We start from the raw sequence: 24,610 nt of genomic DNA on the forward strand, positions 1-24,610 counted from the left end.
ACCAATTCCCAAAAAACTTTATTGTTTCAAGTGGCAAAATGTTATTGGTCTCTGTGGGGCACCTGGCAGGGTGGAGGGAGACCCGGGGTAGGGCAGGGCTCCACCCTTTACAAAAATCAAAGGCTTTTATAAAAAAATGCTATAAATTGGTATCAAAAGAAAACCCAAGGGAGGCTGGAAGAGGAAGCAGAGAGGGAGGAGGGCAGAGAACGCACAGGAAAAGGACCAGAACCTTGGACCACTAACGAGGGAACCCAGGCCGGAATCCGGGCCGGGAGGGCAGGTGGGGGGAAAGTTGGGAAGGTGATACAAAGTGCATAATGTGCCTCCCCAGACGCTCCTCGGCGGTGGAGGGGAACAGAGGCTGCAGCCTGGGACACGGGGGCTCCAGCCTCCTCCTCGCCCGGGGACCCCACAGGAGCGGGCACTGCCTGAGACTGCCGATGGGAAGCACCTGCATAGGGGGGAGGAGGAGACAGGAGCGGCCGTGGGGTGGAGGGGATGCTTCGGCCTCCTGCCCCTGCCCAGCCTGGCTGCCTTCCACCAAGCCCAGCTGTCAGGAAGGTCCCTGGTGAGTGACCAGACCAGAAGCGCTGTGAGAACACGCAGGCCAGCCTCAGGACCCGGGGACCACCCTGGCGCCCAGGAGGAAGGCTGGGACAGAAGCCCTCCTCCTCATCCATCAGAAGCCAGACTACAACTCACTGTTCTGTGGGCAAAACTAAGTCACCGCTGAACCCCACACCCCAGCCCCAGCCAGGCCCAAGCCCAGGGACCTCACCTCAGTGACTTCTCAGACCTTCTTCTTCTTCAGCTTCAGGGCTTGTAGCCAATTGGGCGATGATCCTTCTGACCTAGAAAAGGCAGAGGGCAAAGGTCACAAGCAAACCCAAGGCAAGTTTAACAAAATGAGGAGTGGCTAGAATAGAAACCCCCCTCTCCGACCAGAAGCAGCAGCCCAGGGCCGGGCTGCAGAGACAGGAACTCGGCCACCAAGTTAATACAGCTAATCCGGGTACATCAGCCTCCTCCCTGACCTCTGGTTCTCCTCTACGTACACGGGGGTTTCCCCTTTTTAGGCCACAACAGTGAGGTCAGTCAATGCCCCGAGTCCAGGTCACCCACCCTGAGGATTTCTCCGGCTTGGGAGGTAACACAAGGGGCTTCCCCAGCCCCGGGACCTTGCAGGACTTGGAGCGCTGAACGGCGGACTCCTTCTGGCTCGTCTTGCTGTCTGTTGGCTCCCCCTCCTCAGCCGAGCGGTTCCGGGGGCGCAGCTTGGCCTGAGAGACAAGTCCAGGTGCAGAAGACATCAGGGAGACAGGCAGGAGGAATCACAGAAGAGCAAGCAGCCGCCAGAGTCCGCCTCAAACCCCTCTGCTGCCCTCTCACCCGGACGGATGGGAAGTCAGGAAACGACAAGCCTCGCAAGAGCTGAGCTCTGCCCTGCACACAGCAGCCACTCAGAGAGACACTGTGGAGCTGAATTCAGGTTGACAGGGCTGCACAACGCCAGCGGTGACTTCCGGCCCTGTGCCTTCACTCATTCTGTTCCCGCTGCCTGGAGGGCCTCCCACCCACCCCCGACCCTCCACCCCCCACAGCCAAGCCCAATGCTGCCTCTCAGCTGAGAGCAAACGCTCCCCTCCCACCGGGCAGCACGCACTGTGACGAGATAACCTCTCTCTGAACAGGCCGGGCCCTTCCCTGCCCCTGCCCCGTGACCCCTAACTTCTCCATGCAGCAGCACTGACTACGGACACGGCTGCGGCCTCTACGGCCCCATGATGTTCTGAACACAGACCAGCTGGTTCCTCCTCCCCTCACACTCAGCACACAGCACGCGGTCCAGCAGGGCGCCACTGGAGAGCAGAACGACAGGAGGGATGGGAAGGAAGGAACGGGGGGATGAATAATGATGGAGAAAAGAAAGGTGGGATGCAGGGTGGCCAGCTGGCCAGGTGGCTGGATGTGTCTGCTGAATCATCAGACGGTACCTTCAGGGCTGATGGGCTCAGGCCGGGAAAGAGGTTGACTTTCAGCCCCTTGGTGCCCAAGGACATCCGCGTCCTACGGTTCTGAGGCTCCTCCACCACCTCTTCGTCTGAAGACGGCACCCGAGAAGCTCGTGGCTCTGCAAGAACCCAGAGAGGGCTCAGTACAGACAACAACCCCAGACCCCCAGCACCCAACATGCCCAGACACTGCAGCAGACATCCAACACCCCGGCCCTACCCGTTGAGTCCTGGAACAGGCGCGCGTCCGAGTCCGCTGCCTCCGACAGGCCCAGGGTGCCGCCAGGCCGGATGGCTGGGGCCCGGTGCCCGCGCTTGCGCCCCAGGTTGGCACGGGTCCGATACATGGCACTATCGAGGACCTCAGTGTCCTGCTTGGGATAACAGCAACACCACTGCCACTGCCATCCCATGGTCCTGCCCCGTAGCCTCTCAAAGGAGGCAGCTGTGTGCAGACCCCTCCCGCAGCCCGCAGCCCCATTCTTAGGGCCCGCACATCACCCCTATCTCCTGCCTCCCACATTGAGATCCCTCGGAGCTCTGACAAGCTGAGGGGGCCCCAGAGACGAGGCCTTGGCTCTACCACCCCCAGTACCCCACCACGGCCCATCCACTGCGCTGGGCTCGCCCTCCACTGACCTCGATGAAGGAGAAGTCCTGGCTGGGGGAGCTGGGAGGGGGGCCTTGCAGGGGCCGCCGCGGGGGCCGGGCTGGCCCCTGCTCGCTCCGCCCGGGCCCTGCAGAGCCCCAGCCGCCATCCACCTCCTCCGTCTGGCTGGCTTCCCCATCAGGCTGAGGCCTCCAGGAAGGCAGACAGTCCCTGCCAGGCTCCAGGGGCTCCCCTTGGTCAGCACCCGCCATGTTTCCTTCCTCTTCCGACAGGCTCCTGAGGCCCGAAGCTGCCGACTCCCTGCGGGCCCCGGCCTTGGAGCTGCTGACGGCCAGCATCTCCTCCAGCAGGCCCTGCGAGCCAGAGGGCGGCGAGCGTGTGGGGCACCCGCCAGGGCTGCGGAGGGGACGGACCACAGGACACAGTCACCATGCGGCCACATCCTCCCCCGAAGCCCCCTTCACAGGGTCTGTCTCCTCCTACCCCCTTTGCACGCCTTTTCCAGGAAGGATGCGGTCAAGGCCTCACACAACACAGCACAGGGTGCATAAGCCTGGCCAGCGCGGCAGGTTCAAATCCTAGGTCCTCCACTTACTGAGACTTTGGGTAAGTCTTTCACCTGAAAGGGCTTCTAACTTTAGTGTCATTGGGGGGATGAAATGAGAACTTAAAGGACAAGTCACTGTGCCCGGCACTCGGTGCATGCCCAGTGAGTGACAGCTCTCGTTACTACTGATGCTGTCCGTGTGTCCCTCCCAGGGCACCCGCTTGGGCGCACACCCGCCTTGGGATGAGCCTGACACTGGCCTACCTGCCCGTCCAGCCTCTCCGCACCCCTGCCCACGTCCCCCTCCCCACGCCCAGTCTCACAGAGCATGCCACGCCCTGCAGACTGCCATGCACCTGGACACGCCGCTCCCTCGCCCACCACACTCCTCAGCCTGCGTGCCCGGGGCTCCCCTGTGCCAGCCCCGCCTCGGAGGCTGAGGCTCTCGGGCCCCACTGCAGGCCTGTGAGCAACTCAAGGGCAAGGGGCACCCCGTCTGCCTTTGCACCCCCCGCGCCGGCCGAGGGCCTGGCCAGGAGTAGGACTGAGCACATGTCTACAGGTGGAGAAGCCGGGTCACCCCGCACCCGGGCAGCTTGTGTGTCTTCCGCCTGCTGCCCCACTAAACGCCACGCAGACGCACAGGCCCCTTCACGACTCACACGGGTGCTGCCCAGCTGCCAGCCCAACACTCAGACACCCTGCACCTCATGCGCACCTCATGCAGGAAGGTGGCCCAGTCTGTCTGTCAGTCCCGCAAGCAAAGTCACAGCCCAACACACGCTCGCATCCCACAAGAATGCACACCGTGGGCAGGGCCGGTGGGGCGCCCGAAGCCAGGCCTTGAGCTCCCCGCAGACTGGGGGGGCAAGCAGGGGTGAGGCAGGTCAGTCAGTACCAGGGCCGAAGGGGCAGGACTGGGGAGGACATGTGTCAGTCTGTCCCTCCGCAAGCTGCTGACAGATGGAAATTAAAGCTGTCTGGGGAGGGAGGGAAGCCAAAACAGTAGTCGGCCGCCCTGGAGGGGGCCCAGAGCCAGCTACCTGGCTGCTGCAAGTCGGGGGGGGGGGGGGGGGGGGCGGCAACAGCACCCCTCCTGCCCAAGGAGGCCCGGCCCCAAGCCTCACCCTGGGGTGGGGCAGAGGAGGCTGGAAGAGCTGCGCAGTGGATGGGTGGATGGAGGCCCACATCCAGAGCGAGAGGGGGCCCACACCAGGCGGGCAGAGGGCAGCAGAGGCCACGGGGAGAGGAGGCGGGCTGGGGGTGAGGGGCGGGAGTGCCTCGTGCATCGTCCCTGCCGCCTGTCTAGACCCACTCACCCTTCTCACCTCGGGAGAAGCTTTCCTGCCTCTTGAGCACCCAGGACACCTCTAACCTGAGCCCCTAGCTGGCAGGAAATGGGGAGAGGAGTGGTGGGAAACCGGGCTGGGTGCTGCCACTCCAGGGCCCGTTCCGGCGCCATCCCCTGCTCTGCCTGTGGCCTTGGTCAAGTTACTTACCCACTCTGAGCCTCAGTGTCGTCATCTGTAAAATGGGGATAACAGAAGTACCTAGACTTCACTGTTTGTGGGCAGAAACGTGTGCCCAGGACATAGCTAACAGCTGATAAGTTTTTAGGAAAATCACCATCTTCCTGGTGATTCTTATCAGGCACCCGTTCCTGGCCTAAGGACTTATCGTACACCTTCTCTACCCCTGACCCCATCTGGACCTTGGGATTCCTGGGGGCGGGGCCCTGGCCACGCCGCCTCCCGCCACACGTGCATACACAAGGGATGGTATGTAGTAGATCGGCAAAAATTCAGCGTCCCGCTGTTTAGGCTCCCAGACCCCGAGGAAGTCAGGGCTGGAGCTGGACTGATCTGTCTGCAGGGGAAGCAGGTGGCTTTGACCCAAAGACAGAAAGAATATGCAGAGACATGACCCCAAGGCTGCGGCCCACGGTCACAGGCTGTGGGTCCCTGTAAAACCACACTGCCTTCCTGCGCCTCAGTGTATCTCCCCCTGGAATGAGAGGGCTTGCCTCAGTGACCTGAGGGTCTTCTCAGATTTTATGAAGAGCCCAAAATGATTGTAGGTGCAGGGCCAGGGAGAGGGGCAGGAGATGACCAGGAGGCCAGGAAGGGACAATGCAGCAGCTCTGTGGGAAGCCCCAGAGTGCCACGCCCTCCAGGACGAGGGGGCCCTAGACACAGAGGAGGGGTGGGGCTCTCCCAACCTTCTCTACCCCCCCAAGCTGGTCTTGTCCCGGCCATGCTAGATAATATTCCAGCCAACGACTGCCCTAGAGGGAACCTTAGTCCCACGCAGGAATGTTGACAAAAAAATGTCCCCAAGGGCCTCACTTTATGGACACATCCATCCAAATCTGCAGAACAGGTACAACGACAGGGAGCAAGCATTCATTCAGTGCTCACCGAGGCCAGACAGATCTCAGATCGCTTATCACTTCCCACGTGCTAACTCCACCAACCCTGTGAGCACTGGGGCCACTCCCAGTCCACAGGAGGACTCACAGTGGAAGGCCCTGAGAGGGGACCCGCCCAAGGTCGCAGCGGCAGCGGAATCCAGACCCAAACCTGGCAGGCAGGCCCAAAGCCAGGCTGCTCTCAACTACCCTCAAGGGCTTCTCATTACCACGGGAACTTCCAAATATTCCTTTGAAGAGCAACTTTCCAGAGTGTAGAATTTCCCTAAATCAGAGGGTCAGCATTCAAGCTCCTTGGATACAAGTGAGGTTTGGGAAACACTGTGTGAGGGCAGTGATCTCAACCTTTTTCACCTCCTGGCACACATCAACTGATTACTAAAATTCTGCGGCACACCAAAAAATATATTTTTGGCCAATCTAACAAAAAAAAGAAAAAAGAAAAAAGAAAAAGGTATAACGATCCATTCACACCAGACAGCTACTGCTGTGTTGGCTGTTGTTATTTTCTTGACACTATAAGGGAAAAGAGGTCAGTGCCCCTGACTAAATAGTCAGGCACAGCCTGTTTTCAAAATTCTGGCAGCCCACCAGCTGAGAAAGCTCTGTGTTAGGGGAAAGGTAAGCACGCTTCCTTCTCTCCTGCTGGAACGGGCACACATGCGAGCCACACACACTCCGAGTCTCCGGTACAGAGTGCCCAGCACTTCCCAGACTTGTAACGCAGCCAGTTAGCCTGTGATGGAGGCCACAGCTCAGACAGCCGAGGGCTCTGCCTCTCTGCGCACAACCTCCTCTTCCTCCCCACCCCAGTCCCCATCCAGATCGCCCACCCAGCCAGCCTCGACCCCCACCCTAAACAAAGGAAAAGATTCTCCCTTTTTCTGCTTCCTGAGAGCCACCCCCACTGGAGGGGGAAGGAGGAAGGTGGTGAGCCCCACCGCTTGGGAGTCTGAGTCCTGAACGCAGTGGCCCAAACCCGATAATGAAGAATTGGGAAAGACACCCTGCTGACTCTGTGACCTGGAGCAGGTCACACCCCTCCGCTCCCTTCTTGCTTCACCTGCAGCTGTTCTTGCTTCACCTGCGGCTGTGATGATCAGTGAGGTCAGACCTGCAGCTGAGCTCTGGGGACTGCAGAGTCCTCAGAGCCCCAGGAAGAGGAATGAGTGCAACCTGGGCTCCCGCACCCCACCTGCGCCAGGAACACTCTATAGCTGCCGAGTCTAAGGTTAGAGTGCGGCTAAGAGACAGCCAGGAACACAGGAGCCGCTGGACTCCTGCTAGTCCTGTGCACTCACCCCTGTCCCTGAAGTCTTTACCTCCTCCCTACGTCCTCCATCTCCTCCATCTCCCCGTCTGCAGTCCACGTCCCAGCTCCCTCCGCAGCTCCCCTGGGCATCTTCCTGGCCCCGTGCTCTGTCCTTTCCTCTCTCCCTCCTCCGAAACCCCAAATGCCTTCCTGACTCCTCCAACACTACCCCCACTCCCTCTAGACCCTACCTAGTCCCTCCTGCCCCCCCCACTACCATCAGCCCCTCCACTTATGACACAGCCCCACCCCACACATCCCCTCCCTTCCTCCCAGGCTAGTGGGAAGCTCCAGGGTTGGGAAAATCAAACTTTCTGTTCAGTCAGGACAAAGAAACCAGGCCCTGGCCGGCTGGCTCAGTGGTAGAGCACTGGCCCAGCTGTGATGGTCCTGGGTTTAATTCCCAGTCAGAGGACACAGAAGTGACCATCCACTCTTCCATCCCTTCCCTCTCCCTTTCCCCTCCTTCAGCCATAGGGCAAATGAGCAAGTTGGCCCCATGCAGTGAGGATGGCTCCATGGCCTCCAACTCAGGCACTAAAATAGCTCAGTTGCTGAGCAACAGAGCAGTAGCCTGAGATGGGCAGAACATCAGCACCAGACAGGGGTTGCCAGGTGGATCCTGGTTGGGGCACAAGTGGGTGTCTCTCTCTCTGCCTCCCTGCCTCTCACATGATTTAAAACAAACAAACAAACAAAAACAAACAATGAAACCAAATCTCAGTGGATAGAAATGTTAACGGATAAGATGCCTTCTTGCACCCTTTCCAGGTATGAAGTCACCTCAGTTGGTTTAAGAACATAAAAATCCACCGTGCACTCCACTCAGGACCTGCAGCAGCCAAGGCCAAGAAGACCGTCCTCCTTCCTATGCCCATGAAAGCACTCATGGCCCCTGGCCCAGGAACACCTGGGCTTCAGAGCCAGGAGGCCTGGGGAACAGCCACTGTGCTCGAGTGCATCCCACCGGAAACCATTCAAAGATGGGACAGGCACCGATTCCTCCAGCACAGTCACAACATCACCAAGGAACCCTAAAGCATGGACTGCAAACCAGTAACACCTCCACCGTCACACTCATCATTCAAAAAGGAAACTCAACCGTGTGCATGTCGTAGCTCAATTTTTTAAAAAGTGAACATAAAAGTTCACAAACTGTCGCTGTTTTCCAAAGAGTAAAAATCCTTGGAGAAAGCCATTTCTTCCCTCCCTAGGCAGGATGCAATTTTCCGGACAACCGGAACACCTTCCCTGCCACGCTGAGATGGTGATCCCTTACCTGGCGCCAAAGCTGGGGGCTTCGCCCGTCTCCACTCCGGGGTCTTCAGGGCAGGTCTCCAAGGAAGGTGAGGCGTCATCTTCGCCCTGGGTCTCCGGCCCACTGGTCTCACCGACCCCCAGCTCCCTGGCCTCCACAGGGTCTCTGGCCTCCAGGCCAGGGCACAAGATGCTGTCGTCTCTGAGGCCTAGCTCTGGGCACTGGCTGACTTCTCCCACTCCGTGCTCCCTGGCCTCGCTTGGGGCCCCAGAGAGCTCCACATTCCGGAGCCCCACGTCCTGGGTCCAGTCCATCTGCCCCACTCCACATCCTCGCAGCTCCTGTGAACCTCCAGTCTCGAGGTCACACGGCACCTCCAAATTCCTCAGGCCCAGGTTGATGCCCCAATCCACCTGGCCCACCCCACGCTCCCTGGAGCTGCTCCCTGCCCCCACAGCCATGTTCCTCAGCCCCAGGTCGGGCGTCCAGTCTGCCTGTCCCACCCCACGCTCCCGTGACTTCAGGAACTCTCCAGCCTCCACACCCGACCAGTCGGTCTGCCCCACGCCACTCTCCCTGGCCTGGCCGTGGCCTCCCACCTCGCCCAAACCAGCCAAATCCCGGCCCCTCACTCCCACGTCAGAAGTCCAGTCCTTCTCCCCGACCCTCGCCGCCCTCGGCTCCTCGGCACCCCCGGTCTCCAAACGGCCGGCCAGACCCACGTCCCTCAGGCCCAGGTTTGCCGACCAGACCACCTGCCCCGCAGCATCTGCCCTGACCTCACTCGAGCCTCCGGAACCCACACAGCTGGACACTTCCAAGTTCCTGAGGCCTAGCTGGTCAGTCCAGTCCACGGGCCCAGCCAACGTCTTCTCGGGAGACACGAAGTTGCTTCCCAACGTGCCAGAAGGGCTCAGGCCAGCACCGCTCCCTCGGTCATCGCCAATGATGCCAAACTGCCGGCCCCTCTCACCGGCCTCCAGGCGGAAGCCGCCGCCCCAGTCCGGCTGCCCTGGGCTGAAGGCCACCTCGGGCGGGGGGACCACACCAAGGCCGAAGTCGCCAGCCCAGCCTCGTCGCCCCACTTCCCCGTCTCCTGGGTCGGCATCACCAGGGCTCCCGCCCCCTGCCTGCTGTCTCCCCTGCAGCCTGTCGCCCTCCTGGCTGGCACCGCTGTCCTGCCAGCTGCCCGGGTCTCTCTGTCCCAGCACCCCATCCTGCGACGGGGGGGCGCTGGAGCTGAACAAGCCCCCTGACTCGACCTCCTCTGGCCGGCTGGCAGCCCTGCTGGCCTCGCCCACGCTGTCTGCCCCGCTCGGAACCTTCTTCTCAAACTCCTCATCCTGCTGCTGGGCATCCTCAGGGCTGAACCCGGCACTCAGGGACCTCATACCAAAGCCATGGTCCCTTGTCCAGGCACTCTTCCCAAAGTCCTGGTCCGGCGGCTCAGCACCCTGGCTGCTGTAGGTGCCAAAGGACGAATCTCTCTTCCCAAAAGCCTGGTCCCGCTCGTCCGCACCCTGGCCGCTGTACCTGCCGGGGCGGTCCTCCGGCCCCACCTCCAGGCTCTGCTCCTCGGCCTCCCGGCTGCCGAACGTGCCCAGGGAATCTCTCTTCCCAAACTCCCAGTCCTGAAGGCTTGCATCCCGACTGCTGTAAGAACCCAGCGAGTCTCTCTTCCCGAATTCCTGGTCCTGGAGTTCCGCATCCCGGCTGGAGTAAGTGTCCTGGGAATCTCTCTTTCTGAACTCCCAGTCCGGAACATCGGCCTCCGGGCTCTGCTGAGCGCCAAGCAGGGCTGGCTTTCCGATCACCCGGCCCTGGGCTGCCAGCCCCCCGAGCGCGGACACTCCGCTCCCATCCAGGCTGCCAACCTCCTCCTGGCCGATGCCGCGCCGGCTGGCCCACTCCCTGGGGCTCCCTTCCCCAGCTCCTTGCCCACACTTGCTGGGCCAGTCCCTCTCTCCAAGGCCTGGGTCCCCTCGAGGGCTCGCACCCCCAAGGCCATAGTCCTGAGAGGTGCCTTGGGACCAGCTGGAAGGACTGAAGCTGCTGGGCTGTGGATCTGCTGAGATCCCAAATTCACTCTGCAGATCCTTCTGGGCCCAGCCAAGGAGTCCCTGGGAATCAGAATGAGAGAGAGAGGTGGAAAGGAACAATGGTTAGAGTCGATCCAGACCCACAGTCACACTGCCTGGTGCCTCAGAGCTATACTTTGGCAACAGAAAGCCTGGGTTTATATTCCAGCCGTGTGACCTTGAGCAAGTCACTTAACCACTCTGGGCCTCAGGGTCCTCATACTTAAATAGGGGTCATTTCTTTAGCATGAGCATTTAGGGAGGATTAAACAATGTCATTCAGCCCTGGCCTGATAGCTCTACTGGTTCAAGCACCATCCTGATATGCAAAAGTTGTGGATTCGAGCACAGGTCATGGCACACAAACACACAGATCAATGTTTCTGCCTCTCTCCCTTCCTCTCTCTCTGAAGTCAACAAATAACTTTTTTAAATAGTTGTACACATAATATTAAAAATGAATAAACAAATAACAAACAAGATCATTTCAGCCAAGCAAGCACTCAGCATAGCCCCTGCCTCACAAGAAGCACTCAGCAACAGCCTCCGTCAATGACCCTAAGGTCATGTTTACAGCCCTTGGGCAACACTTGGCTACCTGCCCAGGGACAGGCTGCCTGGCAGAGTGGTCTTCACATGGGTGTAGGGCATACTTTCATCAGGACAGGGCAAAACTCCAAGCCCCTCCACGAGCTGCTTCCCAAGGGTGAGGCTCCACCACTGCCCCAGGCGTCCAGTCCCCTGGGGTCCCAGCCCTTCCCTCCCTGTGGACAGCTCCTCTGCCCACCCCTCCCAAGAAAGACCTCCCAGCCATCCCTCGCCCTCCCAGGGGAGACAGGAGGGGCAGCCTCTGGCACAGGAGAAACCCAGCCAGGGCTCCCTGCAGCCCACACCCCACTCCCTGACTCACTCCTGAGGGCGGGCGAGCCCTGGCCTCAGGGCTGTGGAGCCGGCCAGCCTCATCCCGCAGCGCTGCGTTGGCCAGCAGCCTCTCCAAGATAGACATGGTGTGCTCCCTGTCCCCAAGGCCGGCCATGGCCCCTGCCCCCACACCCGCCCCAGGCAGCTGGGTATGACGGGCACCCGGACAGGGCTGGGCTGCTCCCCTCGCCCGGACCTGTCGCCCGGACCTGTCGGTCGGCTCTGGCTCCAGGCTCAGCCTGGCCCTGCTCCCTCTAGAGCAGCTGCGGCTCCGGTGGCCCCGCCCAGGAGCCAGTTGAGTCACCCACATCCCGGGACAGACACACCTACCGCAGGAGCCAGCTCGGTCTTAACTCCTTCCTGCTCCTCCTCTTCCACCCCCTCCACCCCCCCCCCCCAGGCCCCTGGCTCCTCCTTCCTTTCAGCCCCACCCCTACCAGCGGAGACTGGGCTTGAAAAATACATTTCAAAAGCCACCTGGACCCCAGCCCTTAAAATCAGAGGTGGCGTGGTAGGAGAAAGAGCACTGGGCCCAAGCCCAGCGACCAACTTGCTGGGTAACCTTACACAAGGCCCTGCTGGCTCCGGCCTTGGCTGCCTGTCCACAAGGCAGGTCTTGAGCAGAATGGCAATATGTTCACAAAAGCCAACACTCACAAAGCACTGAGGATGAGCCAGATGGCTACCGTCAGCACTTTACAGGTATCCCAGCTCATTTAGTCTTCGTAATCGCCCTGTGAGGTAGACTTCATCACTGTTATCCCCACTGTACAGGGGCAGAAACTGGGGCGCACACAGAAAAGTAACTTGCTCAAGGTCACACCAGGGCAATCGCAGAGCCAGGAAATGAACCCGGGCCATCTGGTTCCAGCATCCACCTCTCTGTTGCCTTTCACAATACCAATCCTAACAATGGCTTGAACACTCAGTATATGCAAAGCACTGAGCTCCTTCCACTCCTCACTTTACCTGCAGTATAGCTCTAAGAGGCAAAGGTGGTTATTAGGAAAGGACTCTGAAGCTTAGAGGTTAGGGCACATTCCAAAAACCACTCGGCTAGTGGAAACTCTCACTCAGTCTGAGCCCCAGCCTACAGCCCTGCTGACGATGTAAGACTGCACAGCAGTGCGAGGATCATCCACAGGTGCCTCGCTCACAGCTGTACCCCAAGCTCCTGACACATACAGTCGCTGAAAGGATGAAGCTCACAGAAGTCCTGGCTCCCATCCCGAGGCCCCCGCCCTCCCTGTGGCCCTGTGCTCACCTCGGGGCAGGCGCTTGGGGTCTGCGTGTCCCTCAGCTCAGATGCAGCACCCCGTCGGGCACTGCCAGCAGTGGGCGGTGGCGAAGCCAGGAGGTCATCCAGCCAGCGGGAGCTGCTTTCAGGACCTGCAGGCTCAGGGGACACCCTACAGGGGTCCTGAGACTCCGTCCTGGGTTGGGTAGTCTCAGCCCGGGCCAGGGTCACAGCTTCCTCCTCGGCAGGCAGTGCCTGCCCAGGGTCAGGGGTGTTAGCAAAGAGGACACAGGGCTGGTCAGGGGGTGCTGGCTGCTGCTGCCCCAGGACCGGCTCCAGGACGGGCAGGGCGGCCTCCATGGTGGCCAGAGGAAGCGGGGACTCCTGTCCAGCCAGGGGCTCCTGCTCCTCATACTTCTCTGCCTGTAGCAAGGCCGGTTCAGGTGGGCACCCTGTTGCTGACGCAGGCTCAAGGGAAACAGCTGAGGATGGAGACTGACGCTCCCCATCACCCTTCTGGGTTGGGGACATGCCCAAGTCGTCCGTCGGCACCCAGGAACCAGGTCCTCCTGGCACCCCGGGAGCGGCCCAGGCCCCTCGCCCCTGCCGGGACACGCTCTCCCTGCCTGATGCCACCCCATCACCGGCTTCTGGGGCCCCAGCCTCCGCAGCCTCTGCTTCTGCAGCCTCCGTGGCTTCGGTGATGGGAGACGGAGGCGGGGAGTCCAGCCGCCACACCCCCAGGCCCGCAGGCCGAGTGGGGAAGGTCCACTCAAAGGACTGTGACAAGCTCCAGTTGGACCCCGTCCCACTCCCAAAGGGACGATCCAGGGACGACTGGCTCCCCTGGGTTTGGGGCAGGTCAGCCAGCGAGCCCCCCAGCTTCTCTTGGTCCTGGCCGGGCGGATGGAGCACACCTTCTGAAAACCGGCGCTGAGCCAGGCTGGTGGGGCGGAGTGCTGCGTCGCCACTGGCCACCTCAGCCGCCTCGACCGCCTCCTCACCAGACTGAAGCGTCCGGTCGGGATCTTGCACCTCGCCCCCCTCCATCAGGGGCCGGGGGGAGGTGGCTGGAGGCTGCTCTGGGCTGTGGCGCCCTGAGACCTTCTCCACAGGAGGGCTTCCAGGTCTGGGGGCCTCTCGGGCTTCCCCAGCAGGGAGCCCTGGGCCCGGGGCGTGGCAGGAGCCCTCGTCTGGCAGGGCCGCAGCTGGGGATGCTGGGGTGGCCGGGAGGCGGGAAGAAGGCCTGGAAGCTGCAGGACTCTGGAATTCCGGAAGATGAGAGTGGAGGGGAGAGCTCTGGTCAGGCGAGCAAAGTAGGGGAGACCCGGGGGCGGGGCCTGAGACTTCAGCAGGGAGGCCTGGGCTGGTGGAACCCCCACTCTCCGAGGTGGGGCCTAGACTTGAAGGAACCTGGGGCTTGAAAACCTGCAAGAGAAAAATCAAGAGCCATCACTCGCCTTCAGGCAGATGGCAAAGGCCCCTACCCAAACCCCACAGGGCCCACAGGCCAGCTGGTCCTTTGCCTCTCACTCCAGACAGGAGAAAGCAGGGGTGGGAGGCTCTCAGGACAGCTGGGAAAGATCCCAAAGATCATTATGGCTTCTCCAGCTTCTCCGGGTCCTCAGACCCCTCCTTGAGACTCCCTCCCCAGAAAATGCACATAGCGTTATCCACAGAGTATGACCCACAGTGCTCCAGGTGGTTCAAACCCTCCCACCCACCTACCCCAACACTCATCAAAGGACCTCCTGAGAGCCTGTGGTTCTTGATCAAAAACACTGGTTTATAAAAGGAAAAAAATTGGGGGCCCTGACCATCCGGGCCTGTGGAGGTCCCGCCTCAGAGCACGACGCCAAGCCCAGCGCCGCTCCCGGGGGTGTGGAGCTCCCACCCTGCTCTGCGCACCTGCGGGCCCAGCGCTGCCCACGGGAGCAGGCAGGCCTTGGGCTTCAGGCGAAGGCACCGGGGACACGAAAGCCCCTGGCCGGAGTCACCCAGCACTGCCTCTCGGAGGCTGTGGGCCTCCCACACCGTGGACACGGCTTCTCTGAGCCTCGGCCTCCCCTCCTCCCACTGGACTGATGGCAACATCGTCCCTCACAGGCTGGGCGAGGGGGACTCAGAGTTGTGCACATGGCCGGCCTCTCAGGGCAGGACACATAAAGAGTGGATGTTGTGGGACGACGTGGGGGGAGGAAGCCTCGGGAGCAGGGGGAGCAGGACGGGCACCAGGCTCTCCCCCACTGCCTCACGAGGCCTGGCCCAGACAATGCAGTGTCTTGCTCTGTCTGACCTCTGCCCTCCCCAGAGGTCACACTTCCCCTGTGGCCCCTCTATGGGGCTATCACTCCCGCATCACCACCTACGGGGCCTCCGCAGAGCAGGTGGCAGAGGAAGGCGTCCTGCTCGCTTCTCGAGCCCCTTCCATTCCCTCCCTGTTCCCTCCTCTCTACAGAGTTCCCTCCTCTCTTTAAAGCTCACGCCCTCCTGTGAGTGCTGTAGACCCCCCCACTGCCTGAAAAGCACAGCCCCCAGTCACTGCTACCCTCCCATAGTCCACAGGGATTTCAGTCAACCTCAGGGCAGCCTGGCTCACCCCTGACCTCCTCTCCTCTGGTGACTGGGACCTGCTCTCCCGGGACTCGGACCTTCCCCATAACTGCAGCCCTCGCCATCTCAACTCACGGCTCCCACTCGGCCCCTCCTGCTCCTGTCCACCCAGGTCCCTCTTCCCGTCTCTGCACCGCCCTCAGCCCCTCGACCCATCCAGGAAGCACAGCCGTTCACCCTCCCTCCTGCCCTCCCGTCTCTATCGGCCGCCGACCCCGCTTCCCTGAAGACACAGAGGCCGTGGCAGAGAACACCCCCACTCCGTGGCCTGACCTGACGTGAGCCCAGACTGTGAACTGTCCTGGCTCAGGGCTGGGACCAAGCCCTCCTCTCTCTCCTGCATTATTAATTTGCCAGCCTCTCCTGGACCATTTGCATCAGTACACACACTGCTCTCATTTCTTCTGCCTTCAGAAAAGAAAAACACTCTTGCCCTCACCTCCTCATCTAGCTGCCACCCATTTTGCACAAGTTGTCTATATTGACTCTCTCTCCCCATCTTTGTCCCACTCTCTCCAGAACCCATTCCAGACAGGACTCTTCCGTCACCTCGCCACCTAGCTGCTCTCATCAGGTCACGACGTCCCCCAGAGCTGAGTGCCATGCTCTGTGCTCACCTTCCTTGCCCTGTGAGCAGCATCTGACAGCTGACCCGCCCTCCTCCCGTCCTGGACGCTGGCTTCCTGGGGTCCCCGGACTCCACCCTTGCTGGCTCCCCTCCCACCTGCTGCTCCCTCCATCCATCTCCTGCTTCTGTCTCCTGTGCTGACCCTTAGTCCTTTCCCTCTTCCACCTCACCTGCTCCCCCGATGAGCTCAGCGGGTCTTAACTACCATCTGCATGCGGACAAGTCCCTGGAACTCCAAACTCAAATAGCCAACTGCCCTCTTGACATTTCCACGTGGATGTCCAAAAGACATCCCAAACTCAACTAATCCAGAAGCAAACTCCTCACGGCTCCTCCCACCCTGCTTCACCCCTAGAAGTCCCCATCTCATTCAACGGTAACCTCATCCTTCTGGTCACTCGGGCCCAAAGCCTGACTCTGCATGTGAGCTCTCTCTGCAAACCCTGTCCTCAAATTCACCTTCACATTCCACCCAGTGACCCCTTGCCGCCACCGTCTCAGGACAGGCTACCTCCAGGGTCCATCACCTCGCCCCGGAATTATTCCAACAGCCCAGAGCCGGCCCTGCTAACTGCTCTTAGCTCCGAGCGATCCAGGAGGGCAAGGTGAGTCATTACAGCTCTCCTCGGTCCTGCACCGGCTTCCGCCCTTGCTCCGGCCAAGGTCCTCCCAGGGGCCTGGGAGGCGCTATGGGACCCATCATAACCTCTCCTCCGTACGACCACCCAGCTCCTCCCATCCAACTGCGATCCTACAGCCTGGCCGCCCTGCCAGGAGGGCACCCAGTCTCCTGTCCTTGCAGCTGCCCCTGCCAAGAATGCTGTTCCCCACACATCCTCACAGTTCACTCCCTTGCCTTCTTCGCAGCGAGGCCTTCCCCAACTACCCTCACCCCAGATTCTCCACCTTCCCGGGGCTCCCCTGCACCTGACCACATATCTGCTGGTGCACAGGGATGCCTAGGTCCACGCTGGCCTCTCGCACTGGAGGTGAGCTCCCAGGACACAGGGGCGGTGTGTCGAGTTCTGCTCTCTGCTGCTTCCCCCTGCACCCAGCTCATAGTATGTGTTTAGTAAATATCTGCTAGATGGACACATGGAGTCAGGTCTCCATCAGCCTCTATGAACAAGACGGACTCATTTACTCAGGAAAGCAGGCTGACTGTACTCCCAGCACACTGGGGACAGAGGGGGGGATATATAAGAGGAAAGCCCCAAGGAAGGACTTTTCCTGGGTAAGTTATTATTTAACCTCTGTGAGCCTCTCACATGGAACCAACGGGGCCTTCTAGCTGGAGTGACCACAAGGATTAAGTTAGTCGACATTTCTGGAACATGCCCGGCACACAGTAGGTACCTGATCAACAGCCATTGTTACGGATAATTACTGTTTTTAACGAGCAGTCTCATGGCCTGAACCACACTTGATCAAGAGCACTGGCCTGGGAGTCAAAATACCTGAGTCCCAGGGCCAGCCCTCAGGCCCAAGGGCAAGACACCTCCTCCATGACCCTCAGCGATCACATCTGAACAACAGGACACAGAACAGATGGTCTCAGGTGACCCTCCCGCTCTAAAGTACTAGGAATCCAAGTCATACACAACAGGGTGACTCACGTCGGGAGGTGGCTCAGAGCTGGCCGGCGGAGCCTGGTCTCCGTTGACGGCCTGGTCCAAAGGAGAGCCCCTGGAAGGAAGGAAGGAAGGAAGGAAGACGGGAAATGGAGGTGCAGAACCGAGAGGCCTGTCACAGGCGAATAAGGAGACGGCACTGTCTGGTATGTCTGCCTAACTGACTTTAACAGGCCCCAAAGTCAGCCCCCGCCCCGGGCCTTTTCTACGGAGCCCCACATGGAACTGCTGGGGACAGAGGCGCTGTCCAGTTTCCACCGAGAAAGCGCCCAGGGTTTCCCTCCTGCACACCCAGGGTTAACTTCCCCTAGCCCCTTTAGAAAAAGGGTCCTGGAAGCCCAGACCCTCAGTGAGTCCCTAAAAGACAAGCTCCCCTTCGCCTAGCCCTGAAGGGTTAACGTCCACCAGCCAGGGAGAGCACAGCTGGTCTGGCTGTCCTGCCAATTCTTCTGAAGGAAGGATCACGGGAGGCCGAGGGGGGGGGGGGGTGATTCTCCAAGGCTTAAGTTGTTCCTCTTAAGCTCTACTTGGAGCCATGGAGGGGAGAACAGAGCGCTGAGCCCAGCCTGGCAGCCCTGGCCTGGGACAAAGAAGGGTTTATTGGGAGCCCTGCCCTCCAGTACTTTCAGGTGAGAAACGGGAAGGGCTAGAGGGCAGGGTGGGGCAGAGGCCTGGCTTAGGGATAGCAGCCCTGCCCTCCACAGCAATAAGAGGGGCAAGGGAGCCTCTGGGTCCCCGCAGAGCAAGGGCGGCCCAGAGGGCCAACAGTGCCCCCAGTGGGCGCTCCCTGCCCTGCAGAGGCCTCTATGCAGCTGAGAGCACCTGCCACCCCTCAGCCTCTTCCTCTAACGCCTCGTGCCCGCCACCCCGAGAGGCACCTCCTGGCCGGCCTTCCTCTGCACTGGCACCAAGGCTGAAGAAGTGTATTACATGCAACAGTCTCCAAGCTGGCCGTAATCTCTGCTCCGTGACACCAGCTGGCCTGGCAGCAAGGTGTGCTCCCGTCTTATCTTTCCCATCAGACTCCCCGGGCAGGCTGCACCCTTCTCATCCTCGCACACACACCAGCACCTGGCACACGGCTCCACACACAATAGGAGCCAGCAGTTAAGAGCACAGGCTTTGGAATCAAACAGACCTGAATTCAAATACCAGTTCTGTCTTAGTTGCTGAGGAACCACGGGAAGTCACTTCGGAATCTCAGTTTTCTCATCTCTAAAACAGATCTACTATTCCCTTCACTAAACAGAACAGCTGTGGATTAAATGAAGCAAAGTTCAGTTCTTGGTATAAAAAGATAAACTTCCATACTGTGCATTTGAACTCTACCATAAACACGCATCAACTCTATAGAGGAAATTATAATCTCAAAGGGAATACAGTCATGACACTGTCTGCTGGTGGGAAGCTTTGTGACTTGGACCAGGGTCTGTCTGCACTCATGGCACACCACTAACCTAAAAGGTCACAGTCCTAGAAGGGGCCAACCACTCTGCCCTCCAGAATACAACAAAGCATGCAGCCTCCCACCCCTCACCTCTCCGCGGGGGTCTGGCTGTGCTCTTCTGGGCACTCTGTGGGAGCCTTGGCAGGACCCTCCGGGGACCATCCCCTGGAGAGCGTCCCACCGTCCTCATCCACAGGACCGGCAGTCACACCATAGGTCCTGGGGCCGTATCTGGAGCTGCCATCGTGGTTAAAGGTGAGGCGGGAGCCCCACAGGCGGTCAGGGCTGGCGGGGACTTCCTTCCGTGGCTGCTCCATCTTGGCCAGGATCTCCTCCACCGTGGTGGCTGCGAAGCGCTCCGAGACTGGACGGAAGGGGGCAGGAGCCTTCCGCACACCCCCCGGGGCGGCACATCGAGCTGGGGGTGTCAAGGGGGGCACCTCTTCTTTCCCAGCCTCCTCTTTCCCAGTCTCCTGGGTGGCTTCTCCAACCGCAGAGGTCTCAGCCATTGGTCTTGGTGCAAATGGAAGGGGACGTTTGCTGCCACCATAGGGCTGGGGTCCCGCCAACATGTTCATCTTCCGGGCAGAAGGCAGCTCGGCCAGGGGACCCCGGGGTGGCCGAGGCCCAACAGACACCAGCAGGCTGGGCTTGGCAGGTAGGGCTGGCTTGGCGGGCAGGGCCCGGGGTTTGGGCTTGACAGGGGGTTTGGCCCGAGAGTCACCTACCAAAAAGGACAGGGTTGGTTGGGAGGCTGTCAGAAGAACCAGGAAGCAGAACTCCATCTCCCACCTTATTAATTCAAAATGTTGACAACCTTCTAGGCATAAGCCAAATGTCACCTCTTCCATGAAGCCTTCCTTGATTTTCCATAAATATCCCAGAAGCACCTTTTCCTATCCCCAAACTCCCAAAATGTTTAATCAATCCCTCCTATAAACCAAAGCTATTTAAGGGCCTAGCTGGTACCTTATTTCTCCCTGTACCCTACTTGGTGTAACATATGTTCTTATCAAACAAACAAATGAATGAACAAATGACCCAATAAATGAATGCCCACTTACCCACATCCTAATTTTTCCCAATTTAGTCCTGTCCTCTCACGTGACACTCTACCACCCTACCATCCATAATGAACCTTTCATCCCAGCTGGGCCTCCCCACTCTGCCTCCTGGCTGCCCCTCCCCCAGGCCACACCCAGGCCACCTCCCCACTGTCCTCAGTGTGTGAGGAGGAATGCAAACTTACTATTGACCTAACTCACCCACACATAAGTATATCTGCCACAGAAAAAAAAACACAAAAAAGACCAGGAACCTACCTTCTATATAAGGCATTCCAGAGCCAAATAAAAAACCTTGGGATTACTCATGGTCACGGCCCTTCTAATAGAAACCCCTATCACCCATTCAGCTCAGCCTAAGGAAGGAGTCTAGGCAGGAGCCAGGAGGCCTGGGTTCAAACCCCAACAGGTGCACGTCACCTCTCATGTAGGCCTCATCTTCCCTTAAATCACACAGTGTTATCCACATCATTTCGCAGGTTAACCTGTTTTTATCTGCTGGAGATCCACGATCTCCAACGGTTCTAAAGGGTCTCACCAGTCACTGAGGACCTCTCAAGCTTCCACACGCACCTTGCGTGTCCTCAGCACGCCTCCCTCCCACACTCCCACCTCTAGGAATCATCCCTCGCCCATCGCCTCCAAGACAGAACGAGAGTTCAGCGTCTGCCCTTCCCTGTCCTTCCAGCCAACCCTCTCCACCCTGCACCCCCAGGCACACACCTGGCTCCTCCTTCCAGCCACCCCTCTTCACCCTGCACCCCCAGGCACACACCTGGCTCCGGGCCAGCAGATACCAGCTCTTCCTCCATCTCCCGGGGTGCTGGGGAAGCCATGGCTGTGCCTTCCCGGAGAGCAGACACTTCCATCACATGTGGCAGACCCTGCAGGAGAGTTGGGAGGCAGAGGGGTGTGAGCCGGCCAGAGACCCAGAGAGAGAAAAGAGAAGGCAAGTGGGCTGGGCGTTGGCAGCAGGCTTGGCCTATGGAAGTCTGCTACTTCCAGCAGAAGCAAAGTGTGGGCCCGGAAGAGGGAACTTCAGAGGGGCGGGGAGGTCAAGGGAGGTCCCCAGCAGCCTGTCCTCAACTCTTTTCAAGTCACTCTCCAACTCTTGTGTCCTAACCCCGAAGTCCTGGAGCAGCAAGGGGATACCCACCTCTCTCCCTGGCAAGCTCTTTAAGGCACCCCACTTACCGTGCCCAGGGCACCCCTGGGGTGCGGCAGCCCGCTGGAGTACCCACTCAGGGGCAGAGCAAGAGGGCCCCAAAGTCTAAAGCCTCTTCATGAATCACCTCAGGGGAGACGGGAAAAACCCGCTCCTCCCCAACCTGGGACTCCGCCCCACTGCCTGCCTCCCCGTTCCCGCTCACCCTCCTGCCCTCCCTCCCTCCCTCCCTCCTGCAGCTGGGAGTGGTTCCCTCTCCTCCTCTACCCCCTCCTCCTCCACATCCCAGCTTCCCTCCCGCCTCCCTCAGAGCTGCCTCATCCAAACACGGAAAAATAAGGAATAAGAAGTAAACATCTGGAATACATTTTTTTCTTTAATTTCTCAATTGCTTTGGCTTCAGCTCGGAATTTGATGAGGTAAAGCCAGGGCCTAGTCCTGTTGCCATAGCAATGGCCTCCCACTGGATTTCCAGAGGCTCGCCAAGAGGAAGGAGGAGCCGGCCCAGGCCTGGGCTGGGAGAATGGGACAAGGCTTGAGAACATCCGGGGGGTGGGGTGGCCTGGGGGGGGGAAACTCCCTGGGGGTTCCCCCTTCTAGGACAGTGAGGGATGGACAGCCACAGCCTGAGAACTGGGAATAGATGGGCAGCCCTCCCCAGGCTAGGTTGGCCCGTGAGGTTTTGAGAGGCAGAAGAATACATTTTAAACCAAGTGACACAGCCCTACGGTAGAAACCAATGGAAAGCCTGTACCAAGAGCGAGCTCAGGATCTGATTCAATGCTGGCTGGGTCTACTGCTTTCTGGCTGTGTGCCCTTAGGCAGAGTGCTTACGCCTCTAAGACTCAGTTTCCCTATGTGAAAAGTGGAGTTACTGAGTCTGTTGGTATTCTCATGGGCGAAAATGCATGCTAAGCGCTTAGCCTAATGCCTAGCACATACTAAGTGCCCAGTAAATGTTGGTCATCATTACAATTCCATTCAGTGTCACCAATGAGCTAACATCCTTGGTAACTACCTCCTCCTCTTCCCAGACCATTCATTCCTTCACTCCCACAGGGCCCAGTCATGTCACCTGTTCTTCAGACACTCCACCACCTCCTCAGTTCTCATCCTGGCTCCTGAAGCATCATCCCATCCACAACAGCCCCACCACCACCAGGCTCTCCAGTCTAGGGGACAGTCCTGGTCCCTCTTGTCCCAAGAGGGGAATGTTCCCTATCACCTGGTACAGAGCCCTACAGACAATCTAACTCCCTTCAACCTGCACTCCAGCTAGACTAGGAAGACAGCACCAAATCCAAAGAAGGGCCCTATGATGCCCAACCTTGGCAAAACCCACCCACACACCCCTCACCTTTGCCCCTTTCCTTGTTTGGAAGATGGAAGACAGTAGAGACAAGAAGGCAGAGAGAAACCCAAGATGGTCAATTCCTTTGGTCAGTCAACTTCCACTGAGCACTGCTCACTGTGGGTGGGTGAATAACTGTGCAGAGCCAGTCCAAATGTGCATGGGGGAGGAGCACACGATGGAAAAAAATAAAATTAAACACAAGACTGTTTCCTTGTCCTTGAACATTATTACAAGAAACATGGTGTGGGTGGTTGGAAACGGGAACGAACTGGCCCGGAACCAAAAAACTCTTTCACCTGGGAGCCTGACGGACACCTCTGCCAGCATGAGGGGGACACAGCAATGAAGCTGGGAGCTCGGCTTCCTCAATTGAGGTACCACAGCAGCTCAAATGCCCGAGCCAGGAAAGCCAGGTGCCCAAGGCCGTAGCCAAAAGCTGCAGAATCACAGCGGCTCTGAGCACTCCCCACCCCAGGAGTCGGGAGCACTAGCTGACCCCCAGGGGCAAAGACTGCCACAAGGACTGGAGAGAGGTCGGGCAGCTCCAGCCCGGGGCAGGGGCACAGAGAGACGTCGGTACAGGCGGGGTAGCTCCTACGAACCCTAGGATCTCTGGCCGGATCCGGACCCAGAGAGGTCGGCAGGGATAGCACATAAACTGCTGGAGGAGGGAGGGCCAACGGGAAGACGGAACAGCCCAGGGCGAGGGGCCGTCTGGAGGGGCCCAGTGGGGAGCTCTGGACACAGAGGGGACGGCAGCAACCGAAAAGGAGGAGGAGAGGCTGGAGGTGGAGAAGGAGGAGGAGAAGGGGGCAGCAGAAACGGAAGACCGGAAGACCCGTGCGCGGGATGTGAAGCAGCCGGCGAAAAGACTGGGTACGCAGACTGGGTGGGGGCGGACTGGCGTGGCTGGGGGCGTGACGAGGTATCCAGGGGATGGGGCTAGCGCGACCCGGGGGCAGGCGAGGCAGGGGTCGCTCTAGCAGCTCCGCCCACCCCCGGCCCCGCCTCAAGCCCTCGCCCCTTCCCCCCTTTCTTCTGGCTCAGCCAGCACGAGCTCCAGGCCGTACACCCTTCGCTCCCACGCACATGCGCCGGCGCCCGCCTGCCCCCCGCTCCCTCCGCGCCCTCGGTCCCTGCAAACTTTCCTGGGCACCCCCACACACACACACACACCTCAACCTCAACCCAAGGTCCTGGCTGGGAAGCGCCCACTTCTTCCATGCCTCTCCCCCGCCCCCAACCCTGGACCCCGCCCCCTCCCTCGCCCTCCTGCCCGCCCCTACGCACTCACGCGCTCCCCCGGGATCCAGCTCTTCTCGCTCGGGCTCGGCGCCCCGACGCCAGTCTCCGCCACCGCCGCCGCTGCAACCGCCGTCACCGCGGGACCGAGCCAGTGCAAGCCCCAGCGGGACCCCGCCCCCAGCTCCGCCCAGGCCCACGCCCCCAGAGCACCTCATGAATATCCATAAGCCTGTGAATACCCGGAGTGGGAAACCCGTGCAGAACTCGCCTGGCCGTATGCAAATGAGCGCAGCCCAGGTACTCAATTATTCATGAGCCTCGCAAATAAGGGACCCGCCCCGGATCAGACCCGGGTGAAACTGACGCAATTCAGAGGCTAATAGCGCTCCGGCAAAATGGCCACTGAGACGACTGCCTAGAGAGGAGATGAGGCTGACGGCCCAATCCTCAGGCTCGGCGGCCTGAACTGATTGCAGCACCATAGAGTCACGGCGAGAAAGAAGGTAACCACCGGCTGACTGGAGAGACTTCCTGTGGCAAACACCTGAGAACCTATGCAACGTGGCCACCCCACGTGTATAAATTCAGATTTGGAGCCACCGTGATGACGGCTGGAAGCTGTATTTTCCTCACTAATCCTCCTCACTTATCTCCTATTCCGCCCGCTTCCCAGACACAAATTCCTCATACTGTGGTGCTCCCCTCGTCTCCCTTAAGAACAAAAGCTCCACCAGTCTTCCATCCACACCATTCCTGCACCCTGACCAGCGGTGCTCATCCTCCCAGCTCTCCAGGCTCAGGTTTCCATTCTCCTGGTTGCAGAGAGGCCAGTCAATCCTGATTCCATTATCTAAAGCCTTAGAAGACCCTTGACTCATAGGTGATTAAGGATGGAGCCAGGAGCTGCCTCCCCTTAGCTAGGCTAATGGAGTGGAACTGTGAGAGAGACTTCCTAATCAGATCAGCTCTCATTTCTAGACTCTCAGGTGGCCCATCCGGCAGAAGAGGGTGAAAACCAATGCTCCTCCAGCCGGGAACAGCACAGGATGTACCTGAA

At 59.6% G+C, this 24,610-nt stretch overlaps 1 protein-coding gene across 5 annotated transcripts; it reads right to left on the bottom strand.

The window, feature by feature from the left end:
• TNKS1BP1 (tankyrase 1 binding protein 1) lies at positions 1 to 23,957 on the bottom strand. 5 transcript variants are annotated; one of them, XM_066251538.1, is made up of 12 exons: positions 23,603 to 23,957; positions 20,565 to 20,673; positions 18,816 to 19,449; positions 17,264 to 17,333; positions 12,434 to 13,834; positions 8,192 to 10,290; positions 2,655 to 3,021; positions 2,236 to 2,389; positions 1,998 to 2,134; positions 1,126 to 1,283; positions 782 to 854; positions 1 to 454 (listed from the first exon to the last, which is right to left on the bottom strand). In XM_066251538.1, the coding sequence occupies exons 2-11, from the start codon at positions 20,656 to 20,658 to the stop codon at positions 794 to 796; spliced, it is 5,175 nt and encodes a 1,724-aa protein (XP_066107635.1). In that variant the 5' UTR covers positions 20,659 to 20,673; positions 23,603 to 23,957; the 3' UTR covers positions 1 to 454; positions 782 to 793. The 5 variants fall into 5 exon arrangements, with proteins under 5 accessions (XP_066107635.1, XP_066107634.1, XP_066107631.1 ...); XM_066251537.1 differs by having other exon boundaries at positions 23,599 to 23,957; XM_066251534.1 differs by lacking the exon at positions 23,603 to 23,957 and adding an exon at positions 23,485 to 23,508.
• Between the last annotated feature and the right edge of the window lie 653 nt (positions 23,958 to 24,610).

This window comes from Saccopteryx bilineata, chromosome 1, assembly GCF_036850765.1.
Source record: "Saccopteryx bilineata isolate mSacBil1 chromosome 1, mSacBil1_pri_phased_curated, whole genome shotgun sequence".
Classification (NCBI taxonomy): Eukaryota; Metazoa; Chordata; class Mammalia; order Chiroptera; family Emballonuridae; genus Saccopteryx; species Saccopteryx bilineata.

Bases quoted from the DNA above. Each gene is read 5' to 3' on its own strand.
- TNKS1BP1 (XM_066251538.1), bottom strand. From the start codon at position 20,658: ATGGAAGTGTCTGCTCTCCGGGAAGGCACAGCCATGGCTTCCCCAGCA. The intron at 17,334-18,815 runs GTGAGGGGTGGG...CCTTCCTTCCAG, and splicing joins AGCCAGACCCCCGCGGAGAG to GGGCTCTCCTTTGGACCAGG. The intron at 2,390-2,654 runs GTCAGTGGAGGG...TGTTATCCCAAG, and splicing joins AGGACTTCTCCTTCATCGAG to CAGGACACTGAGGTCCTCGA.